Source organism: Lethenteron reissneri, chromosome 30, assembly GCF_015708825.2.
Source record: "Lethenteron reissneri isolate LAM-NWPU_2019-01 chromosome 30, ASM1570882v1, whole genome shotgun sequence".
Lineage (NCBI taxonomy): Eukaryota > Metazoa > Chordata > Hyperoartia > Petromyzontiformes > Petromyzontidae > Lethenteron > Lethenteron reissneri.
The window spans coordinates 11708470-11721193 of record NC_083808.1 but is presented as its reverse complement, the minus strand read 5'-3'; the positions used below and the strand labels follow the sequence as shown (position 1 = coordinate 11721193).

Here is a 12724-nt window from a genome sequence, read left to right as displayed (position 1 = left end):
ACTCTGCAGAACCATACGCTAAAGCGTAGGAGGTTACACAGCCTACAAAATAATAATAATATCGATGTAGGAATAGCACGTCTTCAAATTCCCTGTTATCACAAACGGATATGTTGTACAAACCCACGGAAGGCTTAAGTTTCACACTCGATATTTTTTAAGAACACTGCTAGGCTCGCTTGGAGTAGGAATTGTATTGGCATAAGGCACTACTACTGGATTACAAGCTACGCCTATCCATAATCCTGCTATACTGCTGTACCCTATACTCCTTCACACCACCGCAGCGTCATGAGAACAAAATAAAGGGAGATGGATGTGGCTTGCCAAAACAATTCTGGGAACAGCGTTCCAGACTGTTCTGTGGAATATTGAGCAACTATTCACAAACTTTTTTTTACTTATTTTACCAGGTAAGGCCCACTAAGCTCCATAGCTCTTTCTCAAAAGCGACCTGGCCACAAATGATAGCTCAACGAAGTGGCTTATCGTGTGGAAATTGATAGCAAAGAAATACTCTAAACGCATGTTTCTAAATGGGGAAGGAAAAACCGGGGGACCTGTAGAACATCCATATGATCACGGGGAGAGAGACATGCAAACTCCAAATATACATGCATCAGCGTCGGGATCGAACCCACAACCTCCTGTATGCCAGGCGAGGTAATGAACATGTCAACACTGAGAACCACGCATGTATAAAAGCAAGATGTGCTGATTCCTTAAGGTGTGCATTTCATTTTCATGTTATTCTAATTTGGACAAATTAGGTAATTTATGGAGCACATTTCAACCTTAAATTAGAATTTTCATAATGGATAGGACAAAAGTTTTGCATATTTTATCTGGCATGTGGTGGTGATCATTTCCATTATTAGACATGAGCCAGCTATTGAAATCCCTTGTTCATAAGCAAAGTTTCTCCATATAACAGTTGCTGTTGACTTTACACCAATTAGCACGACTCCCTCATGAGAGGAAATCATTTTAATGATCCAGGTAGCGCTGATGAGTTGATGGGCTACGTTGATGCTAATTAAGATTTTAACTCCTCTGGCTCGATCTGCCATATTTTCTTTACCAATTTGGAGTGTAAATTGGCCAACTCGGCAGAAATGTAAATCTTGGCCATTGTCTGCGTTGTGGAAACGTATATGAAGGGTGGTCAGGGCTAGAGCAGAGCTGGGCTGAGTATAGGCAGTTGGCAGAAACAAAATCTATGAAATCATTGATGAAAAAATGTCACCAGTCAGAAATGCGGCTTTCCTCTTGCAAGGTCGAGCACCATGTGGAAGGTGTGAGCAAGGCATGGTGTCCCTTTTTAATGTACATTGCTGCCCAACACTGGGAGATGTGCAGCCCAGCGCCTTTTTGCTCATGCCGCGGCTGGTTGTCGGGGGCACATCTCAGGCACCACACTAAAGGTCACCAGGGGCCGCCAGTAGCCCACAGGCCTTGCAATGAAGAACGCAGCTGCAGGGCCATCACTTGAGCGAGCTCCAAAGAGCCCACGCTTGAGGGTATTGTTGTCCAGTCATTGTGCACCGTGTTGCAAAAGTGTAAGAGCTGAACAATTGCCTTTCCCTGGCAAGCACGGTGACCACCATTAGGTTATCCTGCTGTGGGAAAAAATGGAAAATATGAACAAAACGTCAGTTTCTATTAAAGTGCATTGGGGCGGGGGGGTGGGGAGTTTGTAAGGTTTATGTTGCACAGAGTTGATTATTATGTGAGATTGTGTTTTGATGGAAAGTATTACATTGCTTGCTTATGCCACTGCTGGCAGAAGGGCCTCCACTAGGGGGGAGCTCTAGGCCGCAACTGTAAATGGTGTTTTGGTTCTTCTTTCACGCTGGCCAGGCAACTTGAAGGTGTCGGGAGTCCCCACACTTTATCACACCGCACGCGGACCTGCTGACTGACTGACTATGGTGCACCCATTTATGCCGCTGGATGGACAGAGGCGGGGGACATTAAGTTACTTGCATCATTGTTGCAACTGCTACGCCTGGAGGTCGAACCAAGAACCTCTGGATTTCCACTGAGCACCGGTATCGGTGATGCTGCCGTACCGTCGTGAATAGTGCAGTGAACTCGCAATCCAGAGGTCGCCAGTTTAACTCGATCTCCTGGTGCAGATTATGAAACAATGGATCACCTTTGTTAAATTCTCCTGCCTCTGTCCACTCAGGAGTATGAGTTGGTAACACCGCCGGCAGATCGCAGGTGGTGCGGTAAAGTGTAGCTCCTCCAAGCTCTTCCACGACGTTTGCATCAGCGTGGAAGAATAGGCCAAGCACTCTCCGTAGGGACACTAGAGCTCCCTCGAGTGGAAGCCCTTCCACCAGCAGTGGCGTGAGAAAGACATTTCAGGGCTGCACCTTTACCCTTATTATTATTATCATCATCATATGAACCTTATGGCGGGACCCCGGGGTCCCATAAGCCCCCGGCTCTCGCATAAAACATTATATTGTAAACAAAATAAAATATAACAAATCACGATGTTTCGATCGCAACACAATCAATCCTCATCCGGTGGAGAGCGGCCAAAGGTTATATAGGTAAGAAAGGGGGGAGGAGCAAGGGGGTAGAGAGAGGGGGGTGTGGGTTAGGGGGAGGGCCGCGTGAGCGCGAGGGGAAGAGGACGTGAGGCTGGGGGGGGAAGTGGGCGGTGCTGGAAGTGGGAAGCTGAATGTGGACACGAGTGGGGGGGGGGGAAACAGAAAAAAGTGCTAGTAGTCTGGTGGGTACGATGGAAACAACCACAACCAGTTAAGGCTTTACCTGGTTAATAACATCCTTCCAATGATTGTTCAATTTGTATCCATCTTCTCGGTTGAAGTAATGTCTATGTTTATATATCTTTATGGCCCGAAGGTTTGCAGAGTACCTTGGTCTCGGAAAAACAATATCACGCGAGCCCACAGCGTTATAACAATGGTCAGCCACGGCAGAGGTATTGGTTCTGCCGTGTTTCAGATCTGCTTGTGTTCGCGAACACGGTCTGAGACATGTCGTTTCGTTTCCCCAATGTAACTGCTACCGCAGGTACAACTCAGTTTGTAGACTCCAGGGTATTGCATGTCAGGAATGATCTTTACAGATGGGATTAGATCACGGATTTTGTGTACTGTATTGAATCGGACCTGGATCTTGTGTTTGTTTAAGATTTTGGAAATATTTTTGGTAACACCTGCTATGTATGGTAAAGTGATGGTTTTGATTGGCTTCTCAGGAGATTGTTTCTCCATGGTTGGAGAAACAGCTTTGCGAATAATGCGGTCCGAGTACCCATTCATCTTGCTTGTGTTGCGATCGAAACGTCGTGATTTGTTTTATTTATTTATACCTACGTGACTTTACCGAAAGAACCAAAGAGTATGGATTCCTGCAATCACGAAAGTTTCAAATCAAGATTATAAACAAAAACTTTGCTTTTTTCACCATTGGGTTTGAAGGATGGTGGCAAGTGTTGTCTTTTTAAACTATGCCGTTAAAACTGAAAACCACTTACCTGCAATATCTCTATTTAAATATACTATCGAAAAAAAATGTACACCCCTCTGTAAATCATCATGTTTCTCAGTGTGAATTTGTGAACACACTTTGTAAAGTACATAAACAGTACATAAAATAGTATGCGTTTTCAATGCGCTGTTCATATTGTAACAAGCGTTTATACCAATGTTACTCTACAGAGTAGTGGGTCGCCGCTACTCTTATCCGCATTGATACGAGCGGTATGTCATCGATTGATCCTGGCTGCAGACATTGGTAGGTCACAAATAAGAATGAAAATAAGAGAGCAGTTTCACTGTGTTATGCATATCGTTATGACAAATAAAGGGCTTAAGTCGTGTAGGCATTTTGAGCAGCTTTGGATAAGACTTATGATCCTGCCCATACCCGAGCATGAAGTGCATTCACTTGTTCATCTCTTGTGCGCATTCGTCCTCGCTGCTTCGCTTGGACATGACATTACAACAGAATGATCCGCGCCAGGTGGGTCGCGTCGTTTATATACGCGGTGGGTCGGAGTCGCCCAAAATAAATAAAGTAATTACGATTTTGACTTCCGTTTATTCGGGACCCCGAGGTCCCGCCATAAGGTTCATTTGTGGCATCATGCATATCCATGTGCTGCCACAGCTATCTCTCAATGCACACAGCCATTCACCCACAGGCGCACATTAATGAATGTGTCCGTGTTTGTGCCATGTACTGTGGAATTGTTGGTCAACCTCGTCCAGGGGGGTTATTATCGACAAATCACTTTCAGTTGCCGTGGTCACCGCGGCACGGATTGTACAGATTAAATTTAGCAGCGCAATCTTGTTCGTTGTTAACTAAATGGGGGCGACGTTTTAGAGAAATATCTCCCAAGGCTGCCCTCGTTGCCGCCTGGCACAACTCAAAACGTACAAAAACGCGTTTCGGTCCTGTCCAGTTATATAGATAACTTAACGCTTCAATATAATTAATGCCATTTCTTTTCCCCACCCCCCACATTCCACCCCCCTGCCCCACCTCTGTAGACATTCAAGTAATTATAGGTGCCAAAACACTCAAAATAGTTAATACTACGGCCAGGAAAATCTTACTGAGCACCAGCAAAGACGAACGCCTGTCCACCAATGCACTGGGCCAACAGCTTTTTGTGTTTAGTTTGTTGGCCTTTCCCCGCACGGTTGGTTACGTAGGGTGCGCAAATAAGTTCACCTTACATACGTACAGCCAACACTGTCCGATTAGCAGGGTTGGCTACGTATGGCTCACACCTCCGATTGCATTGTTGGCTACGTACGGTGCGAAAGAAGTTCAAAATACTGGGCATACAACACCCGTTCCACAATTTAACCACTCACTTACCCTCCTCACCACCGCTAGCTTGGTTATTTTTAAAAGTTCAGCCAAACCCATCAAATCGCAACAATGAGCTCTGTAAGGACATGCACGTCCTGTAACGCCGGGCAGTGTGGTATCGATGGAAACGAGACACGAGGATTTTTCCACAACTCTGGCTGTGAGCCTGATGATGCTGTTTGTAATAACGTCGTACTGAAATTGTACATCTTGTGAGTTTACTCTCCAACACACCGTTGTGCTTTACGTATAATGAACTGACGTGTTTTGTGTACGTGACAAACCTTACTAATTGGCTGTGTCGGGTGGTGGCGGGTTTTACGACACATTTATATTTACGTGATCTAACCCAAACACCTCTATTATGAAAAATAAAGGACAAAGCAACTTTGTTCCGCAAACGGATGGAACGATTAATTGACGTTTAGCTTTGCTTACACACACACACGAAAGATAAACCCGTGAAGTTTGAAACAAAATTAAAAAAGCCACACGTTCGTTTCGCAGGTTCAGCGAGTTCTTCCGAAAGCTCTGCGAGCAGGACCCGAGGTACCCCTGCCCAGCGCAACTGAGGCTCCAGCGAGCGCTGCTCATGCCCAAGACGTCAAACGTCTTCGGCTTCGTGTACCGGCAGCAGCAGGGCACCTCCTGGGCGTGGAGCCCGTGGAAGGATCTGGTGCTGCCCTTCCACGTGGACGATCAGCTCGAGGTGAGGCACGCATCGAGCCCTTTGTTCTTCCCGTTGTGAAGCCGACGGGGCAGAGTGGTGTAGCCGAGACGCAAAGCTCAAGGCACTTCACCGATTACCGCGTGCAATTGGGTTGCGTTGGAGTCCTTATAGCGCATTTGTGGGAGCGTGGTAGCAGAGTGGTTAGCACGCTACTGCTGCTGCTTCACACTGAAAGCCACAACATGAGTTTGATTCCCAGCCACGGCGAACATTCGCAGGAAGTAACACTGTAACCGGCCATGCCCTCCACCCATTTAACGAACCCACACGGACCAGCATACAGTGTTTGAAGGCCTTCATCCAGCAGTGGATGGAGAAAAGACTGTAATGAAATATTTAAACCAGGATGTGTTTGTTACACGAACAACATTTGAAACCCAGCAGTCTATACAACTTTACGGGGTATGTCTGTCTCTGTGCATGTCTGGTGTGTGTGTGTGTGGTGTGTGCGTGATGTGTGTGTGGTGTGTGTGGTGTGTGCGTGGTGTGTGTGGTGTGTGTGTGTGGTGTGTGTGTGGTGTGCGTGTGGAGTGTGCGTGATGTGTGCGTGGTGTGTGTGTGATGTGTGTGTGTGGTGCATGTGCGTGTATAGTGTGTGTGGTGCATGCCTGTGTGGTGTGTGTGTGGTTCTGCGTTCGACATTTGGCCAATTCCTTTTTCCAGTTCACTGCTGGTGGAGCACAAACGGCATGAAACGTTCCCGTGGGCGTTGAAGTGCCGTATCCTGGCACGCCAGGAGAGCAAAATGCGGACTAACATCACCAGTCTCTTTGCTATGGAAATAGAGGGTTGCCCCCTCACATGCGTGGGTTTGCTCCAGCTGCTCCAATGTCCTCCCACTTACATAAAACACTCAGTACAATAGAGGACTGCAGAGCTTGTGGGAATTGTTAGTGCTGGCTCACTGCTTGGCTATCTTCCAGCTTTCATGTTGAAATGCAATTGGCATGGATGCCACGAAATGAAACTCAACATTGCTATTGGTATTATTGCGGCAGCGAATTTATCACCATTTCTCTAAAGCGTAAATGTTCGAATTTGCGAGGGCTGTGGGTGTGCTCGGGAACAACTTGCGTAATGTTAGGCGGTGGTGCAGAAGATTTTGTCGATTTTCCTTGCGCGGGTCGAAGTGGATTGGCTTGGACGTGGCTGCACTCACAGGAACTTGTTTGCTGTCTGCAGATCTTAGGAGGAGGAATGTTTTTATGTATGTATGTTGAACGTCTTTCACACCGTACGTACCCAACCGTGCTAATCGCAGGTTAGCACGGTTGACAGGTGAAGATGCGTGGTGTGTGTGTGGTGCGTGTGTGGTGTGTGTAGTGCATGTGCGTGCGTGGTGTGTGTGTGTGTAGTGCATGTGCGTGATGTGTGTCTGGTGCGCGTGCGTGGTGTGTGTGTGCGTGTAGTGCATGTGTGGTGTGTGTATGGTGCATGTGTGGTGTGTATGTGGTGCATGTGCGTGTGTGGGTGTGTGTGACACCTGCTAGTGATGTAGTATGAAGCAGTGGTCTCGTGGTTCGTGCGCTCATTCAAATCTGTGAATGGTGAGAAAACCCATCGCAGAAGAAAAATGAATTCAGGCAAGAAACAAATTGATTCAGCAGCACACTCAGCTTTATCCTAACCATCAACAGGCCACGTTTTCTCAACCCTTTGCGTTGGTGGTCGAGACGATAAAATGGCAGCCACATTCAGTTCTTTTGAGCTGGTGCTGTGGATAAGGCTGACAGCTTTGTACATGCGGTGCCGCACACCTGTGTGTGCGGTTCATGCACTGCAAAACAATCCTGGTGACCTGGGTTCAACCCCTACCTATGCAACATATCATTGGCCAGCGTTATGTAAACAACGTCCAGAATTAAAGCAACTTCATTCCAAAATTCCTTCTATTTAAATAACTGTAAATTAAGGGAGATTTTCACTTGCAGTGTTTTATGCAATTGGCCACTGGGCATCCTATACGTCATCATCATCATGATCCATGGGCAGATGGCCCATAGGTGTTCACTTTACATATCAGTGGTTTCCACTTTCCTCTGTCTTGTGCTAATATGCTAAAGTAGTGCCAAATCTTTCTGACACCATTTTCTTGCGTTGCCAAGCCATTCTCTGTTAGGTCTTCCTCTCTTTCTGGTTCCTGCAATTTTTTCAAACAACACACTTTTAATGTTCCTGTTGTTGTCCATCCTACATCCTATCGGTCATTGGGCCTTAACTGAGTACCCGGGTGCAGTGCGAACATATCATCACGGGTGAGACAGATGTGTGGGTCTAGGTCAGGGGTCGGCAACCAAAATAACAAGAAGAGCCATTTCTTTCCAATTCGGTACAAAATTCAGTATTTCAAGAGCCGCAATGCATCTGAGTACATACTGTACATACGTACTCATCGTCAAGAAGCAGCCCGTAAAGAGCCGCATGCGGCTCCGGAGCCGTAGGTTGCCGACCCCTGGTCTAGGTACACCAACACGTGCGCTGTGCCAGTGTTAGTCAGTGCAGGCAGCACTGAATGCCTAAGCTGTTGAACCAGCAGGAATATTTTACACAGGGTTCAATGGAAAGTGAATTCTAGAAGTCATGTTGCAGAGTAATTAAGGCATTATGTTGGCTGGATCAATATCCCAATGTCCTTCATATATTTGCTGTGTTTTATATATATGCATATTATGTATTTACATGCATTTATCAGAGTTCATCACCCAACTGCCGAATGTAACACGTGTCAGTGCAGTAGCTAGCCACAAGACACGTGAATAATCATTAGGAATGAAAACTGGAACAAAATTTTGGGATTTACAAAGCTACCAATTTGATACATTTCCCATTCTGGACATCGTGGCCTGAGAAAGCAAACAATATGACTTGCTGTCCATTAAAGCCTTGCCCATACGTTGGATCATCTCCTCGATGCAATGAAGGCCAGCAGAGTGATGTGCGATGCCTTCCTCACAGTATGCACACCAGGTGTGGCTTGCAGAGGCAATTGAACACAGTGGCCCTGTGTGTGTGCAGTGCATCCACACCAAACTCTATTAGCCGCACCTGGCACATGGAATGTTAAAAAGCCATTGTAAATTATTCCCGCTGTGTCCAAGTGGGGTATAAATAGCATTAAAGGAAGCCATTTCTGTCGTAGCCTTATATTGACGAAGGTCTATAATCAAGATTTTAATGAAGGGCATTTGTCTTTTTAGAGGCATTGCTTTTTTGTTTTTGCATTTATTGCATATATTTCTAATCTCTTTTTTCATGCTTGCCACTGTGTATACGGCCTCCTCGTGGCTTGTGCTCACTTGTGCACTGTAATTGTGTGAGTAACTGTGGGCAGGAGAGAAGCCCCAGGGAGCACGCAGCCATCAACAAGCGGGAACACATTTGCCAAAGTGACGTTATTTGTTGCTGCCTGGGTTTGCAGTTAGACAGAGGGGGGGGGGATGCACGAAATGAATAATCATGAGTGTCTTCATATTGCTTTTTAATCTTGTTTTAAGGGCCTCCAGCAATGTCAGTTATTTTGTTGGGGAAAAAAAACATGCATAACATTCATTTGACATTGATGTTTTCTTTATGTAGGCGTACACATTCTGATAATGAAAGGCTATTCACGATGACCGAATGCTATACAAACTCAATATTCGTTGACCCTAGAAGGTCTTCACTGAGTCTCCAGAATCTGTTTCAGGACAGGTTCTGCCTTCGACATTTGGCCAATTCCTTTTTCCAGCTCACTGCTGGTGGAGCACACAAACGGCGTGAAACATTCCCGTGGACGTTGAAGTGCCTTCTCCTGGCGTGCCAGGATAGCAAATTGCGAACTAACATCACCAGCCTCTTTGCTATGGAAATAGAGGGGTGTCCCCTCACGTGCGTGGGTTTGCTCCAGCAGCTCCAATGTCCTCCCACTTACATAAAACACTCAGTACAATAGAGGACTGCAGAGCTTGTGGGAATTGTTGGTGCTGGCTCACTGCTTGGCTATCTTCCAGCTTTCATGTAATTTATCAGCAATTTGGAGATGCAATTGGCATGGATGCCACGAAATGAAACTCAACATTGCTATTGGTATTATTGTGGCAGCGAATTGATCATCATTTCTCTCAAGCGTAAATGTTCGAATTTGCGAGGGCTGTGGGTGTGCTCGGGAAAAACGTGCGTGATATTAGGCGGTGGTGCCGAAGATTTTGTCGATTTTCCTTTTGGATTGGCTTGGACGTGGCTGCACTCACGGGAACTTGTTTGCTGTCTGCAGATCTTAGGAGGAGGAATGTTTTTATGTATGTATGTATGTTGAACGTCTTTAACACCGTACGTAGCCAACTGTGCTAATCGCAGGTTAGCACGGTTGACAGGTGAAGATGGCCAAGATGGAGTGGTTGACGTTAGTGTGCTGGTGGCTATCCTCACTGTGGCGTTCAAGTCGCTGTCTAGTTTGGAGTGACAACTGGCAAGCCCCGTGGGAGTGGAGTGTGCTGCTGTGGGGTACACTGTGGCTAAGGTAGTGGTGGGCAGCCAATTTATTTCCAGATGTGGTTTGTCCTGGTCTTTGTTTCGTCGCAAACTTTCGTCAAACGCTCTCATTGCATCTCACCGCATCGCTTGCTTTCAGATGTACTTCTTCGGCCGTCTGGAATGCTCTTCCTTCGGATATTAGGAAGCCACTGCAGCTATTCAATTTTTTTATAATTTAGATTAATAAAAACAGATTCATGTAGCCCTGCTTTTCATGTTTAGATTGTCGTCCTTCCCCACACCTCCGATGAGTACAGTTGGATACGTTCGGTGTGAAAGAAGTTCAACATCCATACGTACAGTTTGGACTTCAGTCCAGAGTTTCTCCGTGATACTTTGGGTACGGCTCATTTTGGAATTTGGTGCCACAAAAAGACACGTTCGATTCGCAAAATTTGCTAGCCGCATGTTTCAAGTGGAATGCAGTAGCCATGCTCTTGGATGAATTGGGATGGAGTTTCCAAAGTATGAAATATTCTTACATTGCTATTATGCCTTTGATGAGGATGTGGTCTTTTTATTTGAGGCTTGAGACTTGTATACGGTCCTGAGAGCAATATTATCTCTGTAGACAAATTGAGCGGTATACAGACTATTTTCTTGGTCACAGATTGAATAATTTTGAGGCAAGCGTGGAGTCTTGCGGGAGCCTTTCAGTAGCCCATCATGGTTCTTGGGGCACTCTAGTCTTACTCTTTGGTTCTTTCGGTAAAATCACGTAGGTAGAAATAAAACAAAATAAATCACGACGTTTCGAACGCAGTGATGTCTGCTCACTGCAGACATCACTGCTTGCTGCGGACATCGCGGCTGTCGCGATTTTCACCTGAAGACGGGCGCTTGTGTTGCGTTCGAAATGTCGTAATTTATTTAGTTTTTTTTATCTACCTACGTTACTTTACCGAAAGAACCAAAGAGTATGGATTCCTGCAGTCACGAAAGCTTCAAATCAAGATCGTTTTAGCCTTGTTCCCAAGAAATACTCTGACTCTGAAGTTACATTGATATGAATGGCTTCATCATAACATGAAATTGGAATACTTTGGATGCATTCATTAAGAAGCTGTGTATTTTGACTGCATCGTAGGCTGGCTACAGATCTCCAAGCGCCAAGCGCGTGCTGGAAGCCAGCCTAAGTGTGTGCAGTCAGCACGGCTATTTCGTCAGCTCAATTTCGTCCACGTCTGAAGCTGACTTTCTATAACCATCGGTGCGATCTGAGCCGGCAAGTGATGCTTCATTAGCGTGTGATCTGTGTAGAGGAGACATATTGGCCGGTAGCCAGTGAGATGGGATTGAGGATGACAATGACCTTTGCCTCATGCCACAATGGCCGCCAGTCTTCAGTGGAGTGACCAGTGATGCGGACTGATTGAGTAAATTGCTTAGTCCTTTACACAGGAACATTGTCAGCCTTATGCTGCAACAGCCCAGCCTGACTCATGCCAGATCACTAAGTTACATTCAGAGACCTTGGCATCTGATATTGCACCGTTTGGAGAGGTCAAATGCCCCACGTTTTAGAGAGACAATGTCAACAAGTCTCCCTGCTCAAACAAGCTTAGGGACAATGCTCATCTTAGTAAGTGGCCTGGAGGCAGTGATTATGATTGGTTTTTCCCCCATAATAGAAGCAGGAAAATAAAATAACTGAACGGTCAAAGATTAGTCAAATAGAAGACAGTCGAGAAATTGAAAGCCGTTAGATCACACGTTATTGAACAGAGGGTAAACAGCAGGACTCGGATAATATGCGTCGACATGGGGGGTAGGGAGGGGGTACGGTCATCCCGAGCGCACAGATATTTGCAATTCGTGAACTCTTGTTAATTTTTTACTTGAGCCCAACTTTGTGGCCCCATTTGTTAAGTTCACCAATCATATCGTGCAGTTAATTTCTATTGGATCTTACAGTGACTGTGTCGTCAGAAAATGTTACTCCATTATAAATTAAATTTCGATTTAAAGCTTTCGTGACTGCAGGGATTCATCTTCTTGGTTCTTTCGGTAAAGTCACGTAGAAGGGAAGTAATAAAATAATAAAAATAAAACATAATAAAACAATTCTCACGACGTTTCGGCCCCAACGCAAGCAGCCGTCCTCAGGTGAAAACCAGGTCCGTCGAGGCGACAGAGTCTGAATGAAACAGCACACGAGCTTGGAGCATATATATAAGCTGGGCGCATTGACAAAGGAATTTGCAAATCAAAAGGAATTTAGCATATTTATGGGAAATGCAGGAATGTGATTAGTACTGCATATGCATGTGCATTATCCAGGATTAACAGCTTTAAAGGGAGCTGCAGTTACTGCTGCTGCTGCAGTTGCTGCTGCTGCAGTTTCTGCTGCTGCTGCAGTTGCTGCTGCTGCTGCAGTTGCTGCTGCTGCTGTTACTGCTGCACTTGCTGCTGCTGCTGCAGTTGCTGCCTTATCCATTTTAATATAACACTATGTATTATTCTACCCACCCTAATGTGTATCACACTGCTATATGTTTACTATACAATTACGACACCATACATTACTCTGCACACTGCACCATGCCAGTGAGTGGAACGCGGTCTGAAAGTCACCGTAAACGTGAACACAATCAGTTAAGATCCGAAATGGTTTAT

The 12724-nt window shown here is 45.7% G+C and overlaps 1 protein-coding gene across 1 annotated transcript in view; it reads left to right on the top strand.

The window, feature by feature from the left end:
- LOC133349529 (dynein axonemal heavy chain 3-like) overlaps positions 1–12724 on the top strand; it is a 622240-nt gene that overhangs the window by 423226 nt on the left and 186290 nt on the right. The window contains 1 exon segment of the mRNA XM_061563065.1: positions 5374–5575. Coding sequence (XP_061419049.1) covers positions 5374–5575 — 202 coding nt within the window.